At 36.0% G+C, this 16,718-nt stretch overlaps 1 protein-coding gene across 1 annotated transcript in view; it reads left to right on the top strand.

Annotated features, from left to right (window-relative positions):
- LOC129364136 (protein kinase C-binding protein NELL1-like) overlaps positions 1–16,718 on the top strand; it is a 201,828-nt gene that overhangs the window by 36,695 nt on the left and 148,415 nt on the right. Inside the window, exon 4 of the mRNA XM_055036587.1 lies at positions 2,155–2,325. Within this exon, the coding sequence (XP_054892562.1) occupies positions 2,155–2,325 (171 nt within the window). The remainder of the gene's footprint in view (positions 1–2,154; positions 2,326–16,718) is intronic.

The following is a 16,718-nucleotide window of genomic DNA, read 5'->3' as shown; positions in this document are numbered from 1 at the left end:
GGATAACAGTGTTTCTGCTCATTCGGTGATTCCGGGTCTCTTGAAGCCCCGAGGAGGCTTCCATCAGTGGGAGAGGCGAAGCTGGAGAGCTCTCGTTTTCATTTTGCTCCTCGTTCGATGCAAATGATTCTTCTCCAGCTGACAAGTATCAGCGGCTCTGGCTCCAGGAGCATGATGAAGATAGGGTGTCAGGTCGGTGCCCAGCACAGGCACAGAGTGATGTATTCATTTAATTTCAGAGAGATGACATGCTGTATAAAGACTGCCGAACTGGCTGGTCATAGATGCACTGATTCCACTGCTCTCTCTTCTTCGCTCACACAGATATGTGAAGAAGCCGCCACTCGTTTATGCATGCAAATGGGATTGGATGTTGTGAAAAAACATTTCCTTGTTAATTTAGTGTGTAATAATTGTTTTAGCGTTAACGCAGCCTGCTTTGCGGGGGGCTGATGTGCCTTCATTAGCTGAGCAGAACGGTTTGAGTTGACAAGAATGTGCAATGTTCTTGTTGCCACTCCTGTTTATTTTTTGACTTACATGGTGGAAGACTATGCCCATCTTTATTGTCATTGTATTAAAAAAACAAAAAAACCCGTAGATCCAGCAAAAGCAGGTAACAAAGGTGTAAATAAAATCTCTTAACTGACTGAAAGGAAAGTTTCTATTTTATATATGGCTCAAATATGCATTTATTGGGGCAGTATTATGTATTTTTTTAAGCCTTACATCATGTTATGTTATTCCCTGATCAAAAACACACGTGGAGTGTTGCCTTGATTCGTTCATACATGTTTGAGAAATCTTCTAATCTCCATGACAACCATTCAGCGCTGCGAAATGCTTGGATGGACCTCGGCCCACCTTCTCTGATATGCAGTTTCAAAGTTTCTCAGTTTCTGCTTCACAGATCAGCGCTTTCCTGGAACTCCCCCACTCAGCTCCTTCAGACTAGCCAGCAGCAATTAGCCAGCAGGAGTTGCTGCTGGCTGGGAAGTCTGGGAATTGCAGAACCCAGACATAAAATTGCTGATATCTATTTTTTATTTTGGTTTTTGCTTTAATTAGTTGACATAAGTATTATGTTTTATGTTCCTGTGATCCTGCAATGATATGTGTGAATTGAAAAAGGAGATGGATTTTCTGGAATCTTATTGTTCAGGTTTTATAACATGGAAGTACGTCTTTACGAATATATATTTTTTCCTTTGTTCAAACTGGATAAAGGTTTCTGTTTTCAGGTCATTTTTAGTCACCAGGAGGCTAAAATGTCAGGGCTGTTTGCCCGAGGCTTCTTGTCTGCAGCTCACAGTGATTATCCAGCTTCTAATTTATCATGGATGATAAAGTGGAAAGACCACATGGTGCGACCAGAGCCTAATTGTGTACAGCTGCAGTGTCCTTCAAATGTAAAGCATAAATTTTGGACACCAAAAAGTAGAAAATTTGCAAGAAGCAAATTCAAAAATGTTGAGCTTAATCTCAGAAATTTTCCAGAGAAATGTCAAGAATTTTCGACTTTTGAAATTTCCATTTTTTTCTTGCAAATATTTGACTTTCTAAGCTCAGAAATTTCCACGTTATTTTCTATAAAACTTCTGAGATTAATTGAAACATCTTTGTTTTTTTGTTACAATTTTTCTATCTACAATTGCCCTGATACTCTGCTGTACTGGAATGATTTGTTTGCTTTTGTGAAACATAAAACACAATTCTTATGTGTTACCATTGGAGCACTACTTGCAAAGATATTTTACTGACAAAAATTTTTTTGGAGTTACTGAGTGCATGTTTTCACCTTATTCAACTCTTTTCTCTTTTTTTTTACCATTTCCACAAATTATTTTATTTAGTTTTGACGTAGTTTTATTTAAAAAAAAAAAAAGATTCGGTTTCATTTTGTCACTTTTCTCAGAACAGATGCTGTGAATGTTTTATGATTTTAATGAAACAAACGCGAGAGAATTTTGCTCTTTCATTAAGTAGATAATATTACTTTCCAAGGAGAAAGAACCATCTAAATCTATCTAGTTGTGTGCATCCATACAGAACTTGGATATTTTGGACAGGACGTTAATGAAATAATGAATGGATCTGTATAGAGTAAGAACACTGAAAAATTGAGGATTTGTCATGTCTTTTCTGGCCCTGCAGCTACTTTGAGCTGGAAAGCAGCGGTGTGAGAGAGGAGATCCGCTACCACTACCGCTTTAAGGGCAAACCACGATCCGAGTCGTTCCCCTACCGGCTTGCTGACGGACAGTGGCACAAGATCGCCCTCACCATCAGCACTTCCCACCTCCTGCTGCACGTCGACTGCAACAGGTAACGGCATTCAGAACAGATAATAGTTCCATCAAAGGAAGCTTATTTTTTTTAAACCTCGCTCTTCTGAATTGACACATCTAATAAGCTGTCTGTGATTATCAAAGTAAATATTTGTTTGCTGGCATGTCAGTGAGAATGACAGGTTGTTAACAATACTGAAGAGGAAGCAGCTTAGGACAAATTAGCACACAGTGAATGTGAGAGGGAGGTGGGATATTTATATAACGTTCTGTATCTCTGCAGAGAGTTGCATGTTCAGCTGACAGATCCTATAAGATGTGAAAGCTAACATTGATATAATTGCCTCACCAGCTCTCTCGTAGAGTCATTAAACTCTGTCAGAGCTAATCTATAAATATGCAGTTTAGCTGCCACAGTTTTACTCAATCCTCACATCTCTATTTGAGAGTCAAGAAGGTATAGTTTCCTATTTTCCAGCTGCTGGACATGTGTTCAATCAAGAAGGAGTGCAAATCATTGTAGAAATACTCTGTCACATTTAGTCGCGTGATATTTGTCAATATTATTGATTTTTTTTTCCCCAGATGTTTTTACATCTATAAGGTTATTGTCTTCTAAATTAATTATTAGCCAGAGAATATCTATAATGAATTGAGGATATCTATGTGTGCTGAATGGAGGAAGATTGGATCAGGGTATTATTAGGGAGAACAGATCATCAAATAATCAAACAAAAATTGGAATAAAAATAAAGCCTTTTTTTTTGCAGTCCATTGTGTGATTGAATGGGTTGCTTTGGTGCTTATTCTCACATGGTTTTGGCTGTCAGTGTTTTGAATGTAGGGGTTGAAACAGAGCTTAACTGTTCAAAGTGAATTCTCTGAGTCTGTTTATAAATTTTACATTTAAACACATTTTTACTGAGTCTCGCTCTGTTATGCCAGTGTGTTATGTTTTATCTGTATATTAGAACTCTGCCAGGGTACATGCAGACCTTGCTGCTATTTTGCCATGCATATGTACTGTATTTCTTTATTTCATCATATTTTGCTGAAACTTCATTGTCTCCATGCTTTCTCCCTGCTGTCAGCTCACACTATAGATATGAGTTCAGTAAGTCTGTGAAATGCTCCTCACCCTAAGCACCCAGAGACACTGGCAAAACTTTCAGATTTATGCCCTCTTATAAAGCACAACTAAAATACTCACAGCTGCATAAATATTTTACAGGAGGAGCCAGTAAGTAGAAAAATATCCAGACTGCCCCGGATCTTAAAGGTATCCATAAATTACTGAAAAATCAGTGGCTATAAAACTTTCTGTAAAAGTGTTTTACAGTGAAATACCTAAAATGAAATAAATGTATTATGCAATATTGTTCTTTCCACTTGTAATAATGTTCCAAACCACTATGATTGCATAAGGATTATATATTCACCTTTTGTGGGTCTTGCAGTGTTGAAGGACTAAACACTTTGTACCTCTAAAATGGTATCTATAAATCTTTCATTTAGTATTTAGTTGGTTTACCCAAATATAAAGTATTAGTTTGTTTTTTATTATGTGCTTGAGACTGGTTATAAGAAACTTCTACACAGTTCTTTTGTAAGTTGAATCGAAGGTAAGGACAGTAACATTTTTCTGTGATATTCAGAGATATTTTCCCCCCTAATTCCTGCTGAGGAGCACCAAGAAAGCATAATGCTTTAGACAAAAAGAGTGGGAGTTTAGTCCTCGCTTTTGTCAGCGCATATAAAAATGATGGATAAAAAACACCTCAGTGGAGAACATTTTTAAAGATCCACTGGACTCTCAGCACCAAATGATGTCAAATTCCATTCACCATCTCATTCATATTACCGATACATGCACAGGAAATTAAAACCTTTATATGGGCTGATCTGTGACTTTCCCTGTAAGATCAAAGTAAAGCAGATGACAGCAGACTTACCCAACTTCTGTCAGTTTTACAGGTCTGACGTTACGACTCACCACCTTGTTGGCAGCCAGTCTGGTCTGAGATCTTACATTTTGTGCGGCCGTATTCTCCATGAGTTTTGATAAAATGAATTTTAACAGAATAACTCAAGTCAGAAGAACTTTAATTATGGTGTGACAATAGCTGTGTTTCCATTGCCAATGTGCATAGCATTTATTGTTAATGTCAAAACAACACAATTTTGCAATTGCGCCATTTTCATTGAATAATAAGCACAATTAAAATCCCAGGTGAATAAGTTTGTTCACGACATAAGTCATTAAACGCCACCCCATCTTCATATAACAACTTCCAATTGTTTTCTTTGACTTTTAGTTTTGATCAGATGACTTGTATGATGTGAAAACATTTTTCCATTGTATTTTATTTGTGAAATACATTGATTTTGATAAGGCTGAGAAACCAAAATATTTTATCAGAAAACCAAATATTTTTTCTATGTTTCCATTAATCAAATTTATTTTTGTCCTTCCAATTTACACAATTATATGGTCAATGGAAACACAACAGTGTTTTCTCCCCCTGCCAGTGAACATTTTCATATTTTACTCTGTCATACTGGAATATAAATTTCATAGCCACTCTGTCAAAGTGGTCCATATGTTAGGTCATGGAAATATGTACACATAAAACATTGTATACGTATGAAAGTGAAATTTAGCACCTCAGTATAGTTTGCTGAACTATTGCTAGTTGATCAAAGGAGGATATGGTTATGTAGAAAACAGTTAAAATTAATTCAGATTTTCTGCTCTCAACCCTTTATCTTTTGCTGCTAATTTTTTTTATTTGTTGGAATAAGTAAAAAAAGACCAATAGAGTTACTGTATGAAAGCACAGCATCAATCGCTTTGAACTATGAAGATGGTCTTATAGGTACAGACTAAAGACTGTTGTCGTTCTAGAGTTGGAAGTTCCCAGGTTTTGATTTTTGTTGAGATTTTGAGGTTGATTAATCATCCCATTGAAAGCTTGACAGCTGCTTTCAGTCTTACTTTTCCCCAGGTTCCTGAGTTCAGCAGCCAAGTTAATTTGGCTTAACAAAAGTTTTGCAAAAAGAACAGGGAGAGAAAAACAGCCAGTTGTGTCATGGCAAAACTCGCTTTAATCTTAGGAATGTACCCTTCTTTAAAGCGAGCTGTCAGATACATCAGCCTTGAGATTTTAATTGGGCTGCTTTCTTCCCCTAACTACACTGTATTGATTTAGGACACAAGGACTTTGTTTAAAGTTTGCCGACCAATAATTTTTCTTTTAATCGTCACAACTACTATCTATTTTGTGTGGAGTTACGGTGCAGTGTCCAAACACCAAGAGCATTTCAAAGTGTTATCTTACAGCAATGTTGGTAGATTTGGTAGTTGGTCTGGCAGAAGAACACAAACTAGACATAACTGTGAAACAGAAGAAAATGAGCAGCATTTTCTTTGTCCAATCAAACTGTTTTTCATCTTGTATTAAAAGGAAATAAAATTAAATTGTCTTTAGAGGTAGAAAGCTGCTATACACATACATGAAAAAAACTAGCAGCTGTATTTTGAGCATCAGGTGATTCTATAAAGTTTTCACTTAGAGACTGAATGAATATGAATGGCATCCTTTTTATTTTTCTATTTGTAAAAAACAAACAAACTTCACTACTTTTTCTTGGGTTGTCTTGATATTTGTTGATGAAATGTGAAATAAGTTTGAACTATACACTATATGCATAAATCATGGTGTCCTGACTTATGTTTAGTAGATAAATTAAAGTTTGTGAGATATTTACTGATATAATCAGGTTCAATTAGGAGTCATTCTGCTGTTAAATTAGTACAGAAACTTTAAGTAAAAGTAAATGTCAGTCATTACTCGGAATACTTGCTGCTCACAAATATTAGCTTTTCAGACTTTGTAATTTAATGCACAGATTGATCAAAAAAGTAAAATTGAAAGGGTTTTGTTATAAGCTGATTTAAGGTATGTTTGTTTCTTTTCCAGAACTATTTATTGAGCTGAATTGGCAGCTTTTTCAGAGATCCTGTAAGACATGCATTTATTCAACCAAATGACCCACTGAAATTTACATTCTTGTGCTTAATAGTCTTGGGTTTAAGCACTGGCATATCCTCATTTATAAATCTATTCTTGGTCTGCTCCCATTTTTTTACAGACCTACATCCTTTATGAAAGTACAGAAAGTTATGGTCTTTGTTCTGACGAATTATTCCTTTTATCTATTCCCAAAGACTGCACAGGACTGGGAATAAAGCCATTTAAATATGCTGCTCCTTCTGCTTAAAATGAGCTGCAAACTCTGCTGCATTTTAAAAAGCTTGTCTCACCAGATTAATTCCAGCACATGTGAACATGTTGGAGTCGAGTATGATTGACCATTCTGCCCCCGTTTGACCTCCTGATGCCATGTGGTTTGGAAATTTTGGTTCTTAATAGTTTGATATATTAAAATGCAAATATTGAAAACTTATCCTAAAATCTACATGTATTATTCATTTGCTGTGTCTGTTGTTGTGACCTGAATTGATAGTTTAGTTTTAAACCTCAGTTTTTTGTTTCTCGGTTCAGTCAAGGTTAAATAGGAAAGAACCAGACAAAACAGGTTACAGTGTAAAAACAGCAACCTTTCACTGTTTTTACCAACATAACGTGTGGGAACAGGTGCTGGGTATCAGTAAAGTTGCCACTTTGAATGTTAAAGAAATATAAAGCAGGTTATAATGATGAATCATTTTCCTTAAGCGAGAAACCTGCAATTCTGTCTGCAGGCCATGTGAAGCTGCTTGTGAAGGTTACCTCAGGGCATTCTGGGTTGTATCTTCACAGAATTGCACTATATGTTCATTCTTAAAGTCCTTCATTTCAAAATTTGTATTTTTATAGAGGACTCCATGTTTTTGCAGTAAGTAATGTAGTAACGATTAAGTGCATCTTTTAGTATTTATTTAGTTGTTTTCTCCTACAAATGTAATCTGGCAAAAACTGGAACAATGAAATAGTAGCAGGTTTTCAGTTGTTCATTCTGATCATGCAATTCTCTCTCAGAAGGTTTGAAATTGGTTAATTAGAAACTAAAGAAATGGTGACATTATCTCCCATTTGACTCACCAGACACTTTTTGGGATGTCTCTACCTCCTATTTGTTGCTTTTGACACCAAATCCTCCAGCATTTACAGTCACCATGTTACTGTCATTTTGTTTGTGTGTATTTCGAGAGTCTTGTGTGTTTGTGTGTTTAAGTGAGTGACTCTTACCTCGGGGCTGGGATTTTGACTCAAAACGAAGGTGGATCAGAATCAGGAGAGTTCATGGACATTTTGCAGCGTCATCCTCTCGGCTATCTGCCTGACATCCATCCTGAAGAAACACAACACAGATAAAAACATGTGTAAGGAGATGCTGTACGTGCTCAGTAAGGTCTTTGGCTGAGACAAAGCCTGTCATGTAACATAAAAACAATGGGAAAGAAAAAGAACACTCCAAAATGAAGTGATGGAAAATGTGAACTTTAGGGTAAAACTGAAGGGTAGTTACAGATGAACTGTTTCAATTACAAATACGCTTTTAACATAGAATGGAAACCATGACTGATAATAATAATAATAATAATAAATACATGCTTTCTAAATTGTGGCTTACTTAGATTCACACAACACTGCAGATCTCCTGTGTTTTAAAGACACATTTCTTCCACTTAAGGCAGATAGCTAAACTTAAGCTCATCTTGGCCAGATCTGACCTTGAGAAAATAGTTCATGCCTTCATTACAACACAACATGATTGTAGTAATGCACTTTATGCTGGGGTCAGTCAGGTCTCCCTTTCACGACTGCGGCTTGTTCAGAATGCTGAGGCTCACCTCTTAGCAAGAACTCGTAGGTTTGAACACATTTCACTGGCTTTATCCTGTCTTCACTGGCTCCCTGTGTGTCGTCAAATCATTTTAAAATGGTCTTGTTCACCTATAAATGCCTACATGGATTGCACCTCCATATCTCTGAGTTACTTGAACCTTATTTTCCTTCCCGGACACTGAAATCGTCTGATCAGATGCTTTTGGTTGTCCCGAAACCTCCAAAAGTTTAGGAGCCACAGCTTAAAAAAATTCCTCTGAGCTTCAGATAGTAGACAAACATTTTCGCTTCAACTTTTTAAATCTCTTTTAGAAACACGTCTGTTTCCCCGGCTTTAATACAGTTTGAGATGTCTTTCTGATAATGACTCAACTTGTGGTTTTGTTTTGCTGGTTAATATCTCTGAGTTTTGTTATGATTAATTAATTACAATGTTAAGAATAATCTTTGCATGATCTCGGAGCTGTCCTCATGAATGACTAGAACTACAAATAACAGTTATCCAAATTTCTTGAGCAGTTTATCAATCCTGCCACTTTCAAAATAATCTCATCTTGCAGTTGCAATAAATAATCCACATCCTTAGCCTCAGTTAATACAAGATTCTTGTTCCTCATATTTATGGTTTAGTGCCTCTTCAACTTCTTTGAGTGTCCAGCAGGGGAGAGGTGCACACACCTCCAAATTGAGCATGTAAAACTGCTTTGACTGCAGGCTTTTTACTGCAAAACATGAAGGTGAATTCAGGATATTTAGGTACTGTTTAATGCACATGATCTAGAATGACATTACGATGTTCTTGTAAAGTCATTAAGAAAATTGTAAGGCAAGCTTTTCTCTCTAACATGTTTGTTGGTTCTGCAGCCTTTAGTTAAACTTTGCCTTATGTTTTACCCATCTCTGGCCATCTTATTCTATGCTTTTGCTCAAGTGGTGGGTTAACATAGCTTTTACACATTTCTGCTTTCATTTGCAGAAAAAAAAAAAATTAGTTTGGTTTTAATTTAATTTCTTTCATTTTTTTTCTTTCTTTTCCGCTCATTGAAATAGAACAACACATGATGACTATACAACATGAAGCTACAGGCTGTAAATATAGAAGGTGCATGTCTGCGGAGAGGCCTTTGCCTACAGTTAGAGCAATGTGTTGGGAACTTGTATTGCATGGTGTGATCTTTCAAAAGAAAGACGATGTTCACAGTTCTCAAAAAAACGTTTCCGTCAACTTTGATTCTCTGTAGATGGGTGCACAGATGTGCATCATGGGCTTGTTGGGGATTAAATCTTCATTTTTTCAGATAAGTCTGTGTCACAGTCTTTGCTGGAAGATCTCAGGCATTTTCAAAGGCAGCAAATACCAGAAAATTCACTTCAATTGTTTTGTTAAGTGGTTTTGTGGTACCTGTTGCACATAATACTCCTACTATCTTTATTTTGGTCACACAACAATTTTCCTGCTCGTGGTTTAATCACAGCAAGGAGGTGACATAATAGACTCGGGTCAGGTGAATGTAATAGAGCTTTGTGAAAATGCTATTAGTCCAAAGCTGTCATCAGCTCTGCATTCGATAGTTAATTAGATTGTGGTGTCATGTCATTGTGATGATTTAAATAGAAAACTTAGCAGGTTCAAAGTCTAACATTAATCAGCTAATTTAAACTTAATGCAAACCAGAAGCTGTTTAGGCATTTCTAACTGTTTCTACCCTTCTCAGCTCCCTCTTTAAGTATAAGCAATTAGCTCTTATGTCTCTGTTCCAAACATAGCAAGATTTTCCACTTACAGCTCTCTTTCTAGCTCAAGGGAAACTGTAAGAAATTTCCAGGACACTAACTAAAATCCCATGAAGTCAAGTTTGAGTTTGATATCATAAACTATCTTCAAATTAAGTTGTTTCTGAAACACAAGTCAAAAGCCAGACATCACCTTTTACTGTCGCAAATTGCTTTCGTTTCCATTGTTTGCTCTGATCGTCACATCGTGGCTACCTGGAAGTGACCTGAAATAAAATATTCCAGTAATGGATCCAGATTGCTTGGGGGAGGCATCGTAGTTGGAACCTCTTGACATCGGTGTTTCATCCCAGACATGACTAATTATGTACCTGTGTGTACTGTCTGGTCCTCCTTTCTCCTCTGGATTCATTCTCATCTTATCTGACGCCATTCAATCTCTGCCTGTAATTATGTTTCTATTTTTCATTGATTAATGTGGCTTGTCTCAGAACTCATCAGTGTATTCATGAAGATTATTTTCCTTTTTTATTTTCCAATTGTTTACAATGCTCTACTAAATGATAATTTTATGGCAAAACTGAATGTCATGTTATTGGCTCTTTTAATGTTTTGTACATCTGAACTATTTCAGTTGTTTAATGCCTGTGATTTTCACTTGATTCTTAAATGAAGCCAATGGGACATTTCACAGGAAGTGCTGTTTTCAATCTCAGATTTAAATCTAATTAAAGCTCTGACCAGTCCTACTATATAAAAAACTGAAATGAGTAGCACTTTATTTGAAGCGCATAAGACTGACATGATACTGTCATGAACATAGCATAACTGTGATGAAGATGAAGTCATCTTCATAAATATTTATGACTTGTCATAAAGTGTCATTCAGGAAATAATGTCACTTTTAATACAAAGTTCCATTACAACTTGCATGAAAAGTGTCATAATTTACTGAATGACACTTCATGACAGCAACAGGTTCAACACAGAATAGTTCCTCAGTAAATGAGATTTCAGACATTATTTAAAGAGCCCTCAAATATCAGTCAGAATACATAAGCTTTGTTTTTCCTGTTTAATACAAAAAAATTCCCAGAAAATTTAATCAGTGCACAGATTTTAAAAACCCTGTTCTCTCTGCTCACTATACACAGAAAAAAAAACTGTTTACTTGTCCAAATGATAACCTAATTTCTATCTCTCTCTGTCTCTGTTTCTTTCTTCCCAGAGCATTTTGGGTTCATATCAGTAAACAACCCACACATTCAGAAATGATGACATATACGCAAATGAACAAACACTTCATGCTCAATACACAGTGTGAAAATGGCTGTACTCTGCGCCGTCATACAGAATAATTTTTTCTTTGTCCCTCACATACACCTGTCAGTTTAAATATTTTTTGCTGGTGCATACTTGTAGGTCATTTTCCTCCCACACACACATTTGTCAGTTATTGCTGGCGGTTATAATGCTGCAAAGACAAGGTCAAAAGCCCACAGAACTGTAATATGTCACTGAAATCTCTACATTTCTCCTCTTGGAAACCTGGAAGCTGTTCACACACTCAGATTATCCTTTTTGTTTTGGAAGGTGATAGTTAGTTGGAGTTAATTGCTCCATCTGTTCACCATGTTGCTGTCCATTACTTGAAGGTCATTTTATTAGCAGAGTGGTTGCGTTTCCCAGAAGCTTTTGCTGCAGTCTTAAATTTTTAGCTCCTGCTGCTGTTTTTTGTGCTTCTCTCTGGTGTCTCTTCCTATTTGGTACCCAGCGCTGCCAGGCCTCTGCATGTGTGATCTTTAGATGTGATATGAAAGTCAACCTTCAAGGAGCACTGAGTTAAAAGTAAGTTGTTTTTCCTTAAAGGCTTCTCTTTCAGGGGTGCAGAACAAAAATATGCTCAAACAAAAGCAACCAATAACAAAAAGCAACTCATCAGAGCTTCTCACTCATTATTTTAATATCATGAAAAAGCAGAATAGGCTGAACATGAGAAACTTTGATGGATACACACCCTTAAATCTTATTTTTTAAAAATTCTCTAATGGGTGATAAAGAAGACATTACATTAAACTAAGTGATAATTTCAATTGTTTTCAAGATGCACATTATGTTTTTGATTTCCCTCCTTAGAGTTAGCAGATTAGGTTGCTGTTTTGCTCTGCTAGAGCAGCTGAAGAGGACATTGCAAAACAAACTGAGACAAAACAGACCCAAGAATACAATTACGGTTGGGTAAAAACTCCTATCACAAGGTTAATTTTCTCTTTAAGTCTTTTTTTTTTTTAAAACATAAAAGACTTTTATATGTTGTCATGGGAACAAGTTAGACATGATCATGCTATCTAGTTCGTTTACAAGACTTGCCCTTGTCTTGATGCAAGCACAATCAAAGAGAGAATATCCAGCAGTGATGATGTGTTCATAAACAGAAAGGTAATGAAACCTCAAAGGTTTGGATGTTGTGAAAATATTACTTTTCTTTTTCTTTCTTCAGTTTTTGCTCCTGAATGTTTGATCCAGTAAGTGTTCAACAAACACTGCAAAACTCTCAACTTGTCCTTCACGAGAAATGAAAACATAGTAGAAATAAGAGGAAGTGAACAAAATGGAAAACAAAATGCAATAAATATTAACAAATATTTTAAAATACCTATTTTGTAAATAAAAAAACAAGCTTAAAAAACATGATCTAAAAACTTGTAACATTTTCTTTATAGTTTGTTGTTTTGTGATTAAATATTATTTAGTCCAACACTAAAAATACTAAATTAAAACCAAGTACAATGTATAACACTTGTTTGACTAAGAGCATGAATAACGAGGCTAAAGATGGCATAATAATTAGTTGAATTAAAAAAGTTTGTCAAAAATCATAAACTAAAACAAAAGTTAGTTACTGGTTTTACACGGCGCCTTGAGGAAATATTCATTCCCCTTCAGTTATTTTACATCGTCACATTACAATCACAAATTATTTTTAATTTGAAATATTTTTCTGATTACTCGAGGTTTTTATCTTATTATTAAAGGGAGCTATCCTTTTATTTATTTTTTCCCAAACATTAATTTTAACTCATGAAAACCTTGAATGGCTAACACTTAGTTTTTTCTACTGCTACTAGATTACAGACAGAAATACGAAGAGATATTCTGTCCTGAGTTTGTTTTTCTTTCTAGATGCATTGATTCTCCAGACATTCAGGGTAGCTGATGATGAAATAACCATTACATACGAGTATGTTCTTGTGAAGTTTTTTTTCTGGTTTGCTTAGAAAAACCTGAAAAACTTTGACGGACTGGCAACCTTTGTCTTGTGACCCTGATACTTGTAACAGAATTTAGCTTGTGGGAAAATAATTTTTTGATTTATAAATTATTGCACAACATTATGCCAGAGTCAACAGATTATATGTTTGGTCATGTGCATATCAAGCTTGTCTCAGGACTGAGTTGCTGTTTCATTACCTCATTTTAAACTATTTGGAACAAATGCATTTCTGGGATATCTTGTCAAGATGACTGATATTATATCATTTAACCTTTTGATTGTACAAGTTTTCATGTGATGAACAAATCTCTACCAACAGTCTAGTGTGCATAACCTCCACAGGAAGTCAAAATCAGCTACTCTTTACTTGTTAGCACTGAGGAAGCCTATGTAGAGCAGAGAGGGGCAATCTTAGCCCCTGGGGGTCTGTGGCCTGTATATTTATTCAGATCTGCTCCCACAGATCAAACTGAAACTGTTTTTGTTCTTATACCATGTCATCCATGTTTTAAATAATTTGTACTGGAGCGTGGAAACATCCCAAACTTGTAGGACACTAGTCCTTAAGGAAGAGACTTGTTCACCCTAGTTATAGACTTTGGTTCCTCTGAAGGAGGGACATCGTTTTAAAGTCACATATAAGTTTTTCTTGATGAGGGAACTGGTGGTAAACTCCAGACTTTACATACATCATGTGGAGTTTCTGATGACTTTCTCAGCTGCAGGAACAATCATAAGAAGGGGAGTGCTTGGAACTGTGATAACACTTTTTGTTGCTGTCTGAGTCCTTCTTTGTTTGAGTGACACACATCCCCACCCACCAGAACCTGAGTGCTTTCAGAGTGCGAAGTCTTTGATAGATTTGATCAATTAGGCTGGAGTTTCCTGTCAGGCTGCAGCTTAATGTCTATTTTTAGCCTTTTGTTTTTACATCTGAAACGCTATAAAGGTTATATTAGTTTTGCGCTGTCCATCCTCTGTATTACACAGTTACAATAATTGCAGTCAGAGGATTATGTAATCAGCTTTTGTCTTTCCTGCCAATGCAGCTGCTGCCAAACCTTTGAGTAAATATTCTTGGTGTGATATTTCTCTCTCTGTCTAATGGTGAGGGCTCATTTGATGAATAGTAGACAACAGTGTAAGCTCTGTTTCAAGGTAATTTTTTGTGGGATATTAGTGCCTCAACTACCTGGTTAAAATCACAGCTTTGTTTGGCACAGATGGCCATGCAGTTTAGTAAACCAATGTTTGTATCCGGGTGATATCTTAGACATCCAGTAATTTTATGCCTAACTAATGGCCATCACAATCAAACATTAGAGGTATTTTCAGTGAGAACAATAATATTTCATACTATATGTTTTGTTCTCTCTTCTTCTCCTTCTGGAAAGTGTAGTTACATGAGTAATATTTTTGTTCTATAATTATGGATGGAGGCCAGTGGATACCGGGTTCATCCATATTAGAGCAGCAGATTCAAGTTCCGCATAACAACGTGTTATTGCAGAAGACTTTACGTGGCCTGAATGCACCAGGAGCTTTGCTAACAATGCATACAGATCCACATTACTCACCTCATTTGGCCCATAAATCATCTGGGGACATTAATGTTTAAGACATAGTTATAGCCAAATAGGCCACATTTGTGACTCAAAGAGGAGTTGTTATGGGTTTCATTAGCAATGAACTGCCAACAGCCAGTGTTTTTCTTTTTCCTCTTAAACCTTCAACTCCCTCTTGCACGTTGCTACCCTGAACACATTTCCACAGATCAGATTGCATCGGTGTGTGCTTTATTATGTAAAGACCTGCTTTCAATTTTTCAACCAACCCTGTTGCCTACTTTGACCTTGACTTTTTTTTTCTCTTCCTCTATGTAGTTGTGCTAAATGATTTTCTAATAAGCTTTTAAAAAAGTTGATCAGTTTTGATCTCTGTTGTAATAAATTGTGCATGATGTAAATCATGCATGAGTTCAAAGGATTGTCTACCCTTGTGATACTTCTAAAAGTTTGCATTTAAAAAATAAGATGGATTTTTTTTATCAACTATTTTTCTTTTTTGTGATTTTTTTTTTTTTTTACTATTTTATGAAAATTGTGATGCAAAATGAAGCTATTTTAAAGATGAGATCATATGTAAATAAAAAATGAAATACCTGAGAAATGATAGTGATGCTATGAAGGTCAGTGTGAGCAATGAAGTGTTTACTTTTTTAAACTTTCCACTAATGAAAAATGGTATAGGTTGTAAAAGCTCTCCACCTTAAAGAATCCACTTGTGGTGCTTTTGTATCCACCAGCCAGAAAATGACATTCCTACTTTGCTCATTAAAAAAATCAGTCAGCTGGAAGGTACATTTCTTTTTCTCCTACCTGCTAAGCAGCTCATGAGCCTGGCCAGTACTATCATTATGATAAGAAAAAGGCTGTTATAATAGAATGGTACATTAGATTAATGACAGATTTGTAAAGACACTGAACTTCAGACAAAATGTCAGCTCGCCTTCCTATATGTTTTGCTGTTCAGTAAAATGAAATGATGTTTTAATATAAATGTGATAAAATGTAGTGACACAGGTCGTGATCAAACCATGCATGAACAATTCGAAACCATACCCCGAATGAAGAATTCAGGTGTAACATTTTAATTTCCTGTGAAGGGCAGAGCCAGCACCGCTCAGCAGAGCAGCAGCCATTCATTACTTCATTACCTGGCAATGCCCCTGCCAAGAGAAGGGTTAGGCTCAAAGAATAATAATGAGTTGAAATCAGGTTAGCAATGCTGCACGATGCCTTCCGTAACCTTGACATTGGTGGCATTAGAAGGGTTTGGGCTTGAGATACAGTTCTACGGTGAAGTACTGGATGGTTCCACTGAAACAGAGTAAGAGAATTTATGGTGACACCACACAGAACATGTATAGCCTTTGGGGTTCAGATCACTGGATCCGGAAAAATAACCATCATTTATATAAATCAGTATTTGCACTTTCACTGCAGCAGCTCCTGCAGATCTGTTGGAGTAACGCTGGCAGCCTGATGAAGGGCAGTTTTAAATGTCAATGAAGAAGTGGGAGATATCTAGACTTTCTTCTTTCTTTTTTGACTGGATGCATTCACTTAGCCCTCCTCATTGTGTCACCTTCACACATGGAGCCACAGCCAAAGTGGTAGTAGTTAGCTACATTTACCCAGTTACATTTATTTGAGTAACTTTTATGTAAATGTAATTTTAGGAGTAGTTACACTACACTGTACTTGTTACTTTAATATTTTTATGAAGTGATGCTACTCTTATTTGAGTAAAATTTCTGGATCCTATCTGTTAAATGAAACACAAACATGTTTTAACCAAAAATCCACCAGACACGTGCAGTTTTTTTTAGTTTCATAAGATTTTTTTTTTACTGAATGAAACTTTTTGTTACTTACATGAATTATTGCCATTTTCATCCTTAAACCAATAAAATTCTCACTTTATATTTTGACTCATCTGATGTCATTTTTAAATATTAAAAAGTTATTCAGTACTTGAGTAGATATTTTACCAAATACTTTTTCACTC

Source organism: Poeciliopsis prolifica, unplaced genomic scaffold (assembly GCF_027474105.1).
Source record: "Poeciliopsis prolifica strain line A6 unplaced genomic scaffold, Auburn_PproV2 SCAFFOLD011, whole genome shotgun sequence".
Taxonomy (NCBI): domain Eukaryota; kingdom Metazoa; phylum Chordata; class Actinopteri; order Cyprinodontiformes; family Poeciliidae; genus Poeciliopsis; species Poeciliopsis prolifica.
This window is presented reverse-complemented; position numbering and strand designations above follow the sequence as displayed.